This window comes from Euphorbia lathyris, chromosome 10, assembly GCF_963576675.1.
Source record: "Euphorbia lathyris chromosome 10, ddEupLath1.1, whole genome shotgun sequence".
In the NCBI taxonomy this organism is placed as follows: Eukaryota; Viridiplantae; Streptophyta; class Magnoliopsida; order Malpighiales; family Euphorbiaceae; genus Euphorbia; species Euphorbia lathyris.
Window position 1 is genome coordinate 28,046,926 of NC_088919.1, and position 17,177 is coordinate 28,064,102.

The 17,177-nt window shown below is 34.9% G+C and overlaps 1 protein-coding gene across 1 annotated transcript; it reads right to left on the reverse strand.

Moving 5' to 3' along the window:
- Nucleotides 1–9,391: 9,391 nt before the first annotated feature.
- On the reverse strand, nt 9,392–11,026 carry LOC136208064 (E3 ubiquitin-protein ligase WAV3-like; the record flags this gene model as incomplete). Its single annotated transcript, XM_065998899.1, has 1 exon — nt 9,392–11,026. A coding segment is annotated over one exon (921 nt), but the record flags the coding sequence as incomplete, so codon positions are not given.
- Between the last annotated feature and the right edge of the window lie 6,151 nt (nt 11,027–17,177).

A 17,177-nucleotide genomic window follows, 5' to 3' on the forward strand; every position in this document is an offset into this window, starting at 1 on the left:
CTTTCTCTTTCTTAAAATTGGACTCAACTTACTTGAGTATATTCAAGAGCTCTTCTATAGAGGTCTCTGAGTTATTCATCTGACAGTTCATGATGAACTTATGAATAAATCTCCATGAGGGATCGTAGAACTAAGTCGATACTTAATTCATTTATCCATTACAAATTGAATACCATAAAGCTTTGGTGATGTATCCAATCGTCTTGACACAAAGTGCCACAACAGAAGAACCTTCTTGCATCTTGGAGTGAAACAACAACTTCGTTATCTCATAGCTTTCGCATTTGAGACTATTTATCAAACATCTCATTCAAGTGCATAACCATGGAATACGTATCCATGTTCTCATGTTGCCTTTATAGCTCTAGTGCCATAGCTACAAGTATGATACATCCTGTACGTTCATCATCTGATTAGTGCTTCCGGTAAACATCAATCTTCTTGGCATGAGCATCATCAACAGGGACATTGGGTATCGTCCTTTCGGAACTTCAAAAAAAAATTTGAGGTTGCGAAACCATTCGGTCAAATTTGAACTATTGAATTTGATATCAGTTAAAATATTTGTGGGATGTTATTCATTTGTTTTAAGTATACAAATTAAACATATGACTTTGCATGTGTAAATTGCTCCCACTATTTTACCAAATTAATAACCCTCTATAATAACTCAAAGAATTTCACAAACTCTTTAGTGGGCTAGGATCCTATCTAGTGAAGTTTCACCTTGAGTTTACTCAACAAGCTAGCTTCATTCGTTAGGTAGATTCGTGTAATCAATCATGTAATTGTCATATCAATTATGTGACTCCTAGGTTGTTGGGTTACTAACCACATTAGTAACTAATATGTTTTAATATTAATCCCAACCATCTTGCCTACTAGCTTCAAATAACACGAGTTTACTCATCCAATTATTTTAGGCTAGTTTAAGTCATTAACCTTATATATTCATAAAGGAACAATTTTTCAATAATTCATGTGTTATCCATAAGGCCCCGAGCTTGAGTTTACTCAACAACCCAAAGGCCCCCAGATACTGCCGGTTGAATTATAATATTAGGGAGGTAACTGATTTATAACTTATTTATTGACTTAACTTTTGTTTAGTGGGAGATTTTTATTTTAAGTCTCATAATCTAACATAGTCTTGATTTGCTTTAGCATACATTAGAACATTCATTCAGCATTGGCAGTTATGGACATATTATCTAAATTTATTTCGTTGAGCCAGAAATGGAATAAAAGGTCACCCTAGGGTAAATACTAACTATTACATATTTATCCTTCAGGTCCTCCGTCTTTTCCTTGGCGCCTTGATTTACAACAATATTTAATTTCTATACTACTTTAGAATACTTCAACTAATTTGAAGGGATTTAGGTGAGAATGGAAATACAAAAAAGAGTAGATAAGGTAGAACACGCAGGCCCCATTTTCAAAAATACCAAAAGACTAAATAACAATTATAAAGAGGTCTAATAATGTCCATAACGCCAAACATGCCAAGACTCAATTAAATAAATTTATATGGTTGATTACTTAAACGGTTTATGTAATATTTTAGTTAATCAAATTAACCCTTAAATTAATTTTACTATCAATTTAGTCCTTTAATTAACTTTACTATCAAATTAACATTTAATTAATTTTGTATCATTTAAATTTAATTCTAATTAAAATATATCAAATATAAATTTAACTAGACACTCCAAATATAACTATACAAAATATTAATTATTTGTGTTCAATTATTTTACCAAAATTATTTAACTTGTTTAATTCAACCGTATCTCATAGAAATAATTAAACATCAAATAAGTTTGCAAAATCAATTCCAAAACACAAAACTTTTAAGACGAGAAATTATAAATTATTGTGTTTAATCATTTTACCAAAACTGTTTAACGTGTTCAACTAATATATCGAATATAATTATTAAGCACAAAAACAGTTTGCAAAATCGAATTAAAACACATATAATTACCATATCCCCTTTTATTAATAAACTTATATGGGCTGATTCGTTATTCTAAAATTTTAATTTTGTATTAATGAAATAGTTCGTTTAATTAATCGTATCAAAATATCTTTAATTAGACAACTCAATTCAGTCTATACAATTTTAAAATAGACAACGATTAAATCATGTGGATTAATTAATTCTATATATATAAATTTTAGTTTTCTGAAAAACCAAAATATTTTGAAAAAATCAGAAACGCAAAATAAATGTTACGGGGACGAAAACCGGGTTCGTCCACGTCGCGAATATCAATAATTAATCGATTCTAACCGTTAAATCAAAATTTTCAAAGATTAATCTAATTAACTCTTTTAACGATTCAAACTGTTAAACCCCTAATCCACAAAATATGTATATCACATATACAAAGTTTGCTTTAATCAACCGTTTAATTCTACAAATCCATTTGTTAATTAACTGAATCATGAAACATTTTAATCTCATCTTAACCATTTAATATTTTCATATATGAAATAACAGATTTAACCCTCGCTCTGATACCACTGAAGAAAAATAGACAAGCCTAGGCGCAGCGGAATTATAAAATTTTATCTATTTCTCTTTTGTCCAAGATCTGTTAATCGTTATTGCATATAAAGATGGATTAAATAAGTGTACCTTTTCTGAAGATGAATCTACCGTTGCAAACGAAGTGCCCACAACTTTTCAATCGTATATCACGAACAATGATAACAACAGAAAAGAAAACGATTAGTAATCAACTAATGAATATCAACCTAAATTGATTGCCTCTAAAGGAATCGACACGAAATCAAAGAGAGGGTAAACGAAAGAGTAATTTAGACGGGATGATGTCAGAAGAATTTCTAGCCTCCAAATGTTGCTTAGCTGAAATATATAGGGGGAGGGGTCTATTTATAGACTTCTCAAATCCAAACTCTAGTTGTATTAGTTAATTAATAAAATTAGAATCCAATTCGGAATAGGATTACTAATTAGATAATTACTTAAATATCTATCATTATCTTAAATCATATCCAAATATAATTAGATAATGATCCTAATCCAATTTGAGTTATAATCACATTAAAACCTCTAATTAACATTATCACATAATCATATAATTTAGTTTACAATCATACTCCAATTATAGTCATTAATTAAATTATCTTATCCCCATTAATACATAAATTTCAGCCCATATATATATTCCCTCTAAATTATAATTCTGTCCTCCGGTTCCAAGTCCCATGTGCGACCCATTAGGTCCTTACCGCTGCTAGCCGTATATATTTATCAGAATTAATTCAACCTGATTAATCTCAACTTAATATAGAACGGAATGAATTCGAGGACTGTTACTAGCAGAACCGTAGACATTCCCCCATAGTGATATGAAGTCAGGTTGATACTTACATTTACCTTTCCGCATTAGGTCAAGTATAATTCGATCCTTCATTAGCTATATCCTTAGACGAATCTTGTAACTATGGAATATGTCAAGTTACATATATCGAGACGTTTGTTTTACATAAAAGTTAAATGAAATCTCCATTTCTACTCTTAACCATATCACCTTCCAAGGATTTCTAATTAATTCTCCACAAGAGGCCCATGGATATATCTTATATTTATCAGGAGTGATGAATACTCAATCTAACATTAACTATCCTGCAATTACTTCATGTGATACCCATCGCCTGCCTCACACACCCCAAAGTCCCCTCTGTAGTGGATCGTGCTTGAACAGAGTTAAAGCACCACACTCCATAATCCATAATCCAGAATCACTAATTAATGTTTATTTGAGTATGACGATTACTTATACCTACTAACACCATTTGAGATGAACGTGTGACATTCGGATGAATCCATCCATCCTGTTATCTCAAGTCGGGTCCCCAATCCTAATGAACCCCTTCACCGGATCCATGTAACTGTCTACATATCTCCATATCTAAAGCTTGTGAGATTAGCTCTCTGTTCACAACAGAAGACACTGTTACGTGTAAGTCTCAACAGCAATACGTTAGTCCCATAAACACATTACTTGACTTCGGGTCGTTTTAAATTTATTGGTTTATAATAAAGTTTAGTCTCACTTCATGCTTGTATGAACACTTTATGATCACTTAAATAAACTTGGGATTTCTTTTATTTGACTTAATTAGTTCTAATAAAAGATTAAGGCCCTGTTCTTTATCACTTAATTTCAGTAACAATCAGTTCAGTTCAGTTCAGTTCAGTTCAGTTCAATTCAGTTCAGTTCAGTTCAGTTCAGTTCAGCATTCAGTTTCACCATCCAGTTTCAGTATTCAGTTTCAGTATTCAGTAATTTATCCTTATTTATTATATTATAATTATTTATATATAATTTATTATAATAATTATTATTATTTAATTTATTATTATTTATTATTATTATTATTTATAGTTTATCATTATCTATAAATTAGATAAAAGTTAAGAAATGATAGTCAAGAAATGATAGTTTATTAAAGTATATATCGTTTAATAAAAAAATTAAAACTAAAGTATGCTTCCATATTTAAAAATTAGGAATTGCACTCAAATTTATCGAATTTATCAATGTTAGAGATAAAATTGCACCATTTTAGATGTTAGGGGTAAAATTACCCATGACCCAAAACGTTAGGGATATTTTTACACTTTAACCCTTAATTAGAATAAAAAGTTAAGAGTTTGTATTCATATAAAAATTTGTATTTGATTTCATAGGCTTTAAATTATATGTAAATTTGTGTTTGTATGTAATTTGTATTTTTAATTTAAATTAGACTCATTTTTATTTAATTTTATAGGCTTTTATCGAGCCAAAATTTTATCAAGCCGAGCTTTTATTTGATATTCAATTTAGTTTTATCTTTAATAATATATTTATTTATTTATTATTGATATTATTAAATTTATTAGAACCATCATTATTATTATTATAAGTTTATTAATGTCCAATATTATCAATTAAATTATTTTAAAGTCTAATATCATCATTATTGTTTAGTTCAGTTCAGTTCGGTAGTATTCATTTAAGTTCAGTAGTATTCAGTTAAATTCAGTTCAGTTCAGTTCAGTATTCAGCAGTATTCAGTCCAGTTCAGTTCAATTCAGTTCAGTTCAGTTCAGTTCAATTCAGTTCAGTTCAGTTTAGTTTAGTTCAGTTCAGTTCAGTTTTTTCAGCAATAAAGAACGGAGCCTAATTCCTTTATATAATTGAATTTACTATATCTTATAAAACAAACGATAATGAACAATTCATTTACAAATAGTTTATATCCTACAACAATTGTCTATAGGACACTAAACCCTAACAGTTTGATGCAGTTCGACATCTATGATGCCGTCATTAACAAACTTAAGGGACGGTGCTGGTTTGATCTCTCAAAATTACATTGCTACGTCTACCCGACACTAGTAACGAAATTTTACACCACACTCCCTCCATCTCTTAAGCGCAACAACAAAAGTCTGCAATTCCGCCTCTTGAACAATGAGTATTCAATTAACACTAGGTGGATACAGACACATTTCACCAAGCAATCAGGTGGCGGACTAACGGGGTGGCCAATGGGGGGTTGATCCAGCTGATTTTTGGAAGACTATCTCTGGAGTGGACACTTACAAATTGAGCAACCTTTCCCCCAAACTTATCAAAGACCCCATCCTCTACCTCATGTTCAAGTTCATCAATTACTTCTTCTCTCGAAAAGCAGAATCGAACAAGATCAACCACCACAAGCTTTTTTCACTCTATTGCTGCCAAAATGGGCTCCACTACGATATCTCCTATCTTGTAGAAGAGTCCCTCCGAAAAATGAACAAAAAGAACCGGGCGAGACTTGGTTTGGGGCACTTAGTCTCCATCTTTGCCACCTCCGTCCTTTCTGAAGATGTCGTTGGTCGCCTTCCTCGCATCCCTCCAAAGGCCATTGGCATAAAAATGCTGACAAGATTGATAAAGGCCGGGGCATCGATCCTTCAAACACTGGTCCAGAAATAGGACAAAGTTTGGGAGGTGCAGCTCAAATGGAAGGTAATTGAGGTACCAAGGATTTTGACTTTGACATTAGTGATATACATGTTGCACCATCATGTGATCACCACTCGGTCTTCATATAAATGAATGCTCGATTGGACTTAATCGAGGCCAATCAAGAATGGGACCAATCGACGGCACAATCCCACTTCACCAACTTCAACTCCTTCACCGATGCGTTTTGCAACCACTTCAACATCTAGTGGCCCCATCCACCACCACGCAAGAATAAGGGAGTCACTTATGTTTTATTTTCAATTATTTATACTTTTGTTTTTTCTTTATTGTCCGTTTTGGAGTTATGTCCATTTTTGCTCGTGTGGGGGTAGTGCCACCCTCACACCTTTAGGACGAGTTAACCTATATGTTATTTTTATTTTATTACGTTTCATTCCCGTTTCATTATTTTTTCCATTTCATTATTTTCCCACGTTAAAACCACATGTCCCGTTGTTGAAAAATTGGCCCACACGGCGAATGATATAATCCATTCGTCGTATGAGCCAATCACTGCAAATGTTTCACAAAATAAAAACAAATATTAATAATACATGAATAATAGTAATAATAATAATAATACTAATAAAAATAAAGAAAATAAAAATTTAAAATAAATAGCTCAAGTATAAATTGAACCTATCACCACTTCCAAAAAATTTCTTCGCTATTTATCCTCAGAAATAAACAACTCGATGCGAAGGATCGATGCAATTGAAAATTATTAAGTTTTGATTCCGAAGCTAGTGAATTTATGAATACATAAAATTCGCACCTAATGAAAAACGAATTCAATAATTCCACAATTTAAGAGTTATTTTGTTAATTAATCTCGAAAAGGCAATAAAAATGGGTCTTTGGGGATTCTAAGAAACTCAAAAGACAAATAAACCCGAAATTTTGGTGAGGAATTTTGAGCAAAAGAAAAAGTTCACACGAGAACTTTATTTCTTTCACAATTTTGAGAGCTTTTGCTTCACTTGAATCACAAAGTTTGCACTAAATACCGGGTTAAGTACGTGTGTTTTGGTATAAGAACGATAGATGATAAAATGATCTCACTTAGGGTAATTCTTTTCTATTGCTTTCTCATTTTTCATAATCCTTAGAAAACCCATTTGAGCCTACTAACCCATTTTCTTCCTTAACCCAGTAACTGTTAACTCATCTTTTTCCTTGTTTGAGCACCAGGAAAATCAAAACAAAGTGCATCAATCACTTAAAAGCCAAAACTCTAGCAAGAAGTACAAAACCGCTACTGAAATCTTTTTTGTGCCAACTCTCGAAAAGTAAAACAAATATAAAAAGAGAGTTTCAAGCATTTTCAAGCTCTTTCAAGCACTTTCAGCTCATTATCCTCCTGAATTGCTAGATAATCAACAAAACATGATGCGAAATTACAATGGGTGCTCAAACTTGTGTCTCGCGATTAATCTCTAACCCACCTTAAAAAAGCCTCAACCACATTACAACCCCAATCCGAGATCATTTTTAATATTATTTTAACCGTAACAAAGACAGAAAGACTCGGATAAACGTGCAAACTTAGTGTGACTTCGGCTAAGTATAAAGAAGATAGTATAAACACCCAACCAACAAAAAATTGTGCGATTGAGTGAAATACCTTGGTAAGGTGCAATTGAGTTTCCCGTGAATAATCAATTTCTGTTGATATTGTTGAATTTAATCAATCAAATTTCAAAATAAGAATTTGGTAATCCTTTCGTTCACATGGGTGCTCATTAACTCTCTTCGTAAAATCTTAGTTTTCGGAATCACAAACTCAGTTAAATCAAGAATTGGTTTGTTTCTCAACGCCTCAATCCTTCATCCTTCTACTACGTTTACTTGAGGACAAGTAAAGCTTTAAAGGCCGAGGAGGTTGATATGGATTTTTTTATCCCTATCTTGTAGGGTGAATTACGGTTCATTCTTCAGCTAATAATGACACTTAATATTTAATTTTACGCATATTTCAATAAATCAACAAGACATAATAAAACATGTGCACTTGGTTAAATTTTAGTTATTTTGAATCTGTTTCGTTATAAATAAAGTAAATAATAAATAAAGTAATCTCAGTTTCAATGGTCGTATTTTACAGGCTTAAGGAATGCACACAAATGCAAGAGACAGACGGAAAAACCACACAAGGATTAGCCGCACACCATGTGAAAAGAAGAAAAAACCTTTTTCTTACAGCCACTCGGCGTCTGGAACCACCACTCGACGAGTGGGAATAAGAATGAGACAAAATCAACTGAATTACAACAGTCAACAAAGTCAACCGGGTCTTTGCTCCCTAGTCAACAAACACACCACACGGGGTGTGGGAACACTACCCAGCGTGTGAGAAATATTGGCAACGAGCACAAAGGGGACATGAGCTGACCCACACGACGTGTCACTATAAGAAAATTGATTTTTGCAACGAAGCAGGTTGTCGCGAAAAATATTTTTAGCAACGCAATTGCATTTTTTGCAAGAACAATCGCTTGTTATGATATATTCTGTTGCTAAAGGTTTCCACAATGACTTTTTGGTTGTTGTAAAATATTAGTTGTTGCCAAATTTACATGTATGTGGGAGAATGAAATTTCTCTTTTGCAATAATGATGTCGTTACTGTATATTATAACCTATCGCAACAAGCTTTAATGTTGCTATATATTTTTACTTTCTGCAACACATGTCATTGCTATAAATTTTGATGTTTTGCAACAACGTTTAATATTATATATTAATGATAATAACTTTTATGTTGCTAAAGTAATTTTTCTACCAAAAATTTAAAAATTGTGAGTTTTTTTATTAATTTATTTGGATTGAATGGAACTATATATATATATATATATATATATATATATATATATATATGTATGTATATATAATGCAAGAATAAATTAAAGAATTTACTAAATCTGAATAAGTAAAAATCCACACAAGAATAGCACGGAATCAATTGATGCTGTCAACTAACAAATATATAAGTATGGGTAATTGAGGGATAATTTTTAAAAAATGATTTAATGACGTAAAAGTGACTTCAAAACAAAGGAATATGCACAATCAAATCTATCTGAAATCTATTTTCAAAAGGTTTGGCACCTAACCAATCTATATTCTACTTTTGACATTAGAACAAGAATACCATACACGATTTATTATCCAATTCACAAATTGGCATACCACCCCATCATAATGGCAAATTGTGAAAGCTTTGCCTATATCTCCTTTGAAACATGAATTGGAATTTGATGCACATCTTGTTAGGAAATATCAAATCTTTACCATTTGGAAAGGTAGACTCCTCATCTAATGGGTAAATTTCATCAATGGTGTACAATCTTTGTCCCGTTTCACACTTTGGTGTACAACCTTCAATTTGTCTCACTAATGTATACGAACTTATAGGTGACCTCCCACTTTGGTGTATGGCCGGTTAAAATGAACGGTCAACCCAAAGTCAACGTGCCACATCATCATATTTTAATTACCCATTTATAAAATGGGGCCCACATATAATAAAATTACAAAAATAACCTCATTGCTAAATATAAAACATAATTTTTTCATTTTCCCTTTCTCTTTTTTCTGGAAATCCTTCTCTTTCTAACTTCCTCTCTCTTCCATTTATCATATTAATGGAAATCCCTTCTCTCTAACTCTCTGTCACTTCCATTTAAATTGTTAACAATTATGTTACCTTTGTTTCCATTCAAATCTTTTATATGAGGTTTGTTTCCATTCAAATCATGTCCACCTCGAGGAGACAGTTTGTTTCCGGCAGATACCATTTCCATCTTTTATATTCAGTTGTATTCTTCTTCTTCTCCACCTCTTCAACATCTTCATTCTCTTCTCCGGCAGATACCATTTCTTTTCTTACACCGGCGGTCGTCGATGTTCTTATCTAACAACAACTTGAGTCTCTTCCCGACTAATTCTTCCTTCTCAGTTCTCTACTTGTTCGCCTGTAACCTCGAGCTTACCGTCGTGCACGAAGATACAACAGGTGAGCTCTTGGCCTTCGTCTTCTCCATTTAGGAACCAAGGTCAGAGAGATCTTCAACTGGAGGAAAAAAATAGCCAAAAGATTAGGGACCTAATTAATGAAGAAGCTGCTACTTTCAATTCCACGAGTAATTCTCTTTCTTCCTCGGCGTACAGATTTCCGATCCGAACCGAACCCGCTCCAAAAACAGTGGGTTGACCAGTTAGTGGATAAACCGCTGCTATTTCTGCTGGAGCTGGACCGGAAACAAACCCGAGTTCAAGCTTTAGGTCTTGAACCGCAATGGTTAGTAGACCATTAACGCTTTTAACCAAAGCATCTTCAAGCTGTGAGTTCGACGCGCTGATTTCGTTGAAGTTGATCAAGTGCACAGGGATATCCAACTGAGAAAAGCGCGTGGAGGACACGAGCGATGATGAGCGCTTTTCTGTAACGTAGTTCGTGTGGGACCTATCATCGTGGCCGTTGGAAAGAATGATGATGCTGGCAACGAGATTTTTTACTCGTCGATCTTCAATCACTTTCGCGGCCTTTTTTAGCACGTTGGTTGCACTCATTCCTTGGCCAGTGTTCCCTACAGCGTCCACAATACGACGCACCGATCTACGTCCATCTGGAGTCATCCGCTTTAAGGGCAGCAGCCGCTTGGACGCCGCGGAAAACGCCACAACCGATAACCGATCTGTGGAATTCAGCGACGATATCATTAATCTCATCATTTGTAACTTGAATCCACGTATCCTCTCACTCATGTCCACCACGATAACTAAATCAATCGGAAGCCGACTCGTCGCTGGAGACGGCGGAGGCGCTTTCACTTTAAGCACCACGACTTGAGTCTGGTAACTCTTCCCAACCGCGACAATGGAAGATTCTGGCAGCAAAGTCACCTCCACTAACTTAGTCGCTTTAACAGGTACATGAGCGACACAGAAACCTTGAAACTCATGAGTAGGGATGTCCAGAAAAAGAAAAAGGGAAAGATAGAGAGAATGGAAAAATGGAGTGATTATGTATTTTATTTATTAGTGGGGTTATTTTTGTAATTTTATTATATGTGGGTCCCATTATATAAATGGATAATTAAAAAATGATGACGTGGCACGTTGACTTTTGGTTGACCGGTCATTTTAACCGGCCATACACAAAAGTGGGAGGTCACCTATAAGTTCGTATACATTAGTGAGACAAATTGAAGGTTGTAGACCAAAGTGTGAAACGGGACAAAGGTTGTACACCATTGATGAAATTTACCCCTCATCTAACAATGATAGTAACCCCAAAGGCTTATGTATAAAAGCTAACACAAAACAAGCAAGTTGGTTTTCCAGAATATTTGAATTAATTCAACTATGATGCCATGTAGTGAGATTAAAAAAACGAGTTATTGCAAACCAACTTCGGGATATGACAAGTATTATCAGATTGATACCGATTATTTTTTAGCCATTTGATCTCGAAATAAGAAAGTTTGACGAGCTTTCGACAAAAACACATTCCTAACAAAAAAAATGTCGTACTTTGGAAAAAGAGGGTCGAAGACTCCATTTCATAAGTTACTTATTTGAAAATAACATTGTTAGTTTCTCAGCTTTCTCTCCATACCTAATAACATTATCAAGCTTTTTAATAAGAAATAAATTTTATATTCAAAACAATAGTTAATTTACATGCTTTATTCCGCTTTTTCAAATCAAAACATAAATTCTAAGGTTCTACTCAAAACCTTATCTTTTCTTCGTTGAGAACTAATTACCAAAACCCTACTCATACATGATGAGTATAGTAAAAACTGTAAGTTATAAGTGCATGCCAACATCACAAACAAAACCAATAATTTTCTTGGCCAAGTCCTAACAAACAAAAAAAACATCATTCAACAGTAATTTTTGTAATTAAAGTGATAATAAAATCTAGCAACATATTGAACATCATGAACATGCTCTAACAATGTTACAAAGAACTGTAACTCAAGGGGAGAAGTAATCCATATAGCCCAACCACCTAGTTCGAATTAACCATTAGTTGCCATTATTAGGTACCGTTTAAGCATTATGCTCATCTTTAGTGTCCATAATTTAATGAACTCCTGACGTTGAACTTCAGAATTAGAAACAAAGCTTAAAAATTCCACTTTGTGGCATGAGAAGTAATGCCATGTAAAAGCTAATATATTGTTTTTTATTTCTATTGCTTCTCTTCGACACCAATAACAATCTACCATCACAAATTAAATAATTTCTAATTCAATATCTTTTAAGAACCATTCTAGCAACATATATTGAAAAAGTGCACATACTTGTGAACCAATAGTTACTCTGCAAGCTATTAGAGAAAAAGTATGTGAGATATTGAAATGCAATGGTGGTGGGCTCCAACCATGATCAATTTTCTAATCCACCTATTTTATGGAAAAATCAAGTTGGCCAAGAAATAAAGATGAGCTTTAAGTAGATGCATGAAAAGTGGACAAGTCCAGAAGAAAATTATTTACTACTAGTCAAACAAAGACGAGCTTCTGGTGTTTTTTACTTTTCTTTATCTTAAGCTCATTTGTTTTCTTTATATTTTGATATAGCTTCCTCCTCCAAAAACGGAACTAAGAAAGTTCATAGATCGATCCAAACAAATACTAGTGAAATTGCTGACGAAACCCCAGAAATCTCTAATGAGATTACTGAAATCTCAGAAATCCCCAACGAGACTGCTGCTGCTAAGAAAGTGGTTAAACCTTGCAAAGTTAATCCCAAAGTCTTTGATCAGCCATCAACCTTATTCGCCTTTCGCCTAAACGACCTTCAAAAAGAGTATACATGGCTTCGACAGATGACAATTTCCTTACCCAAAGGAGATGAAAGGGCTCATCTCCCCCGCCAACCCCTCTACAACCAAATTATGTATTTTTACCCAATACTTGGAGTGGGAAATGAAGTTTCCTCTTCCCAAAGGCATAGAGGTCATACTAAATGAATTCAACATTTGTCCCTGCCAAATAACTCTTAATGCCTAGCTGGAGTTACTTAGCTTCGACAAGATTTGGGCAGACCTTAATATCGAACTAACTGGCGCTTTGTTTTACCACTTCTAGCATCCAACGAAGAAACCTGGAGAAGATATGATCTACTGGACTTTTTGCAAGAAAAGATGCCCCTTTATGAAGAAAAAGGTGCAAAGCGTCAAAGACTTTAAGCCGAAGTGGTTTTTGTTGGTCCCTTTGTAATGTGAGAATTAGTTCCAAGGGGGGGGGGGGGTTAATGAACTATTTAAAAATTTTCTCTTTTAAGCTGACTTTCTTTTTCGACCTAAGGTTTTTCACTTAGTCGTTTAGCACAATGGTGTTGAATAAGGTCAAAGGCAGCTTTAGTTAATCTGTGACTAAGGCTGCTTCTAACGTTGAGTCAGGAGATAGCACTGAAGTCTATTCCTGAACTCAGTACTCAAGACACACAACTCAGTATATATATATATATTAATTCAGCGTTTTACTAGGCACAATTCAAAGCAAACAGATAAGGAGTTAAGAGTTTAGAAAATGTTACTCAGTAGATTTATCCTGGTTCGGCCTCTTGTCTACATCCAGTCCTCAGACTCCTTCTGGGCTTTAATTCACTACTGAGCTCTTTCAGGTAGAGCACAAACCTCTTACAATAGTCAGCGAGTATACAGAGTACCTTCCTCTATATCCTATACTCAATACTATTTCTACCATTGAGTGCTATAACCGAGCAACTAAGTATCTCCTTTCCATCTCTAGCAATGATAAAGATTTTGTTCTAAATACAAAGAACACTTTAGATGAATTTGCAATCTAGACTTTTACACAAAATAAGAGTGAGTGTAAGATTTCTTTGCTTTGCTTTGGCACAGAACTTCAAGTAGCAATTTGCTCAGCGTTTCGACTTGGTGAAGATCTGCATCGAATGAAGCAAATGAGAGGCCTATTTATAGTGACATCTGAGGCTCCAGTTATTTCGAAATTCAAAATAACCGTTGGAGGGAAACAATTTGTTGTCGCTTTCACTCGTAAGTACTCAATGTCTTCGGCCAATGAGAACGTTGCCTTTTCTGTCTTGATCAGGGATCATGTGCTTTTGGTCAGTAAGCATCAGATTGTCTCTCTACTTATGGTAAAGTCTTCTCGACAGCTTTCTGCGGCATCTGAACATTTCCCAGAATGGAATAGCTTTGTCTCCAACAGGTCAACTGCTGACCTATCAAATCAAAATCATTGTGGAAATGTGTTTCAACAAACTCCCCCATTTTGATGTTGGCAAAAATATTAAACTAGGAACTCAATGTTGAGCTCCCCCATGATTGTTGACCTTTCCTTAACTTCTGAATTCTCCCCCATAAGGGTTAGACCACTAACTTAGCTTTACTTTAAACATTTCAAGGTTTAATTAAGTAAGGCTGAGTTCAAGGCCAGAAGTAGGTCAGCATTGAGAACATATTTACTTTACTCAGTTCTGATACTTGTTGAATGGATTCTTTTCAGAAGAGTTCAATTATTAGAGTTGAAGATATACTGAGTTAATCAAAGGTTGCTGAGTGGAGTTACTCAGTAGCTTATACTTGTATAAATTTTATGTTCTTAAGTTGAGTTATTTGTTCAATAATTTTTCAAGTGATAGACATTATGAGAATGATCAAGATAAGTTCAACATGGCAATTAGAGACTTAAGCAATTGAAATATAGACAGAGTATTTAATCAACACATGGTATGTGTAAGATGCGTTCTCATATAAATAACACAGCAAGCAAGTAAGCACATCAATAATATGTTTCAACATAAAAACGAAACAAGAAGATCTAAGTCGCTAGTCAAGCCAACTAAAGGTCTATCTATTTTGTGTTGTATTGGACTTGATTAGGTTTCCGAGGTTGTTGTGAGGTTCCTTGTTGCTAAGTTTTTAGGGCAGTGGAAGAGGAGTGAGTTTGTTGCTTTTGAGTTCCTTGTTCAGTAGAACGACTCCTTTGATCTTCCGTAGCCTTTCCCTTTCCCTTTTCTTTCTCCCCCTTTTTGCCAGCATCAGAACTGGGTTCAGGAGAGGAAGGGAGAAGTTGACCAGCTGCAACAGAACGAGAGATTTGGGATGAAAAAAATTGTAAGGCACTCGTACTGTCTTTGAGATCGTTGAAGACTAAGACTCCAACTTCCATATTAGATGTGGGTACTTTACCCATTGCACTCAGGTTGCTGAGCATAAATTGGATTGCCTTTGCTTGCTTGGATAGTGTGTTGGTGAGCTTGGCAAAGGATTGCTGGTGTAGTCTCAACATTTGGTTGTCATAATTATGACACTGCTGGGTTTGATGTTTGACATGCCCAAATGTATCTTTCGAAAAGTTGAAGATGGGAGAGGTCTTCTTTTGTTCAGTCTCCATCGCTTCACAATTTATGTTGAGTAGCCGGATGGCTTCAGCAACTTACTCAATGGTGCATTCAGATGAAGATGTGATAGAATTCTGAGCTTTAGTGAGCTCAGTAGTCATCTGCTGAAAGTGTTGAGTTACTTCAGCGGACGTGGCAATAGTGGAATTTGCAACTGAGATGGCCGTAATTTTTCCTTCAAAGGAATCCATGTGTTGGACCATCAACAGTTGTAATTCAGCCATTCTATAAATGAACACCTTGTTGTTTTGCTGAGAGACTAGAGTAGTCAGGGCATGCATTAGATCTTTGAGACTCTTGAGTTCGCTCAGAAGATGCATGGCTTCCCTAACTAGAGTAGGCTCAATAGAAGGTGTGGCAGAAGTGGTGGCATGAGACTTGTTCATGTCATTGACTAGGGCAAAAGCAGAGTGTATGATCTTTTTTCCAGACTCAGTGGCATTGAGGAAGGATAGTGGTTCTCGGCCAGCATCTTCATTGCCCATGGAAGTCTCAGTGGCTGGTTCCTTGTCCATTCCAGAAGATTGATTTTCATTGGAAGGTTGTTGTATAGGAGGTGGAGAGTCAGTGCGTGCTTGCTCGGTGTTGAAAGTGTTAGCAGCAGTGACAGAGGACTCGGGTACTGTCTGCTCAAGATTGGAAGTTGATGGAGCAGCAGCCAAGTTAATCACTTGCTCAGCTGCGGAGTTGTTCAGAGCAGGTGAAGCTTCAATCACTTGCTCAGTAGAGGAGTTGATTAGAGCAGTAGTTGCCTCAAGCACTGGCTCAGTTAAGGAGATGGTGGGAGCAGCAGTGTTGGATGATGGAGGGCCCAAGTTAGGTTCAGATAAGGCTTGTTCCTGAGTTGCAGAAACAAAGGCTTGTTTTTGCTGAGCAAGTTGCTTAGGAAGAGGAGTGCTGGGTGTGAAGAAGATGAAGTCAATGTTGTTGGGGTCAACAGGTGTAAGCACATTACATGGGCTTTTTTTTCTTTTTTTTTGATTTTGTAATATTAAATTTATAAAATATGTTTCTGAAAAATACAATTTTAATAAAAATTAAACGAACAGCTGAATTTATAACATTTTGCTAGCTTTTATAAAGCAAATAAGGATTTGGAATTGATAGATTCATTTCAATAGCTTGATTTCTTGTTGAATTCAAGACTTTGATAGATTTCCCTTGTATAAAATATGACATTATACAATGTGCAGACAGAAACCAGGAACAGAGAGATTCTTATTACCAAGATTCATTAATTGAAGAAAGATACATTCCAAAACAATTAATACCAACAACATGTATAGCAGATTATTAAATTTAGTACATAGGTTATGTGGCCCAAGGCTTATTATATAAGCAAGAGCTTTTGGCACTAAACAAAATCTCCTCTACAACCACACTTTCTTCACCAAGCACGCTAAAGAAACCTAAACACAAAACAAGGACATTTACAAGCAAAGTGTATATCACTTCACCTTATCAGATTCGTCCTCGGGGTCACGAAGGGTGCCTAGCATCCAATCCATCCATATAGTATAATGACCATAGTTGTGACGATATGTAGTGTGATGTATAGTGTGATAGCCAACACCCATTACAGGTCATAGCTTGGCATGGATGCAGTCATGAATATTTGCAGTCCATATGGCCTCAAGGAATAAGAGAGCTATGTGTGACCTAAAATGTGTCGGGATGATGAAGAGAACTATAACATGAGGGACTGCTTGCAGTATTCCATCAAGCGGGTGAA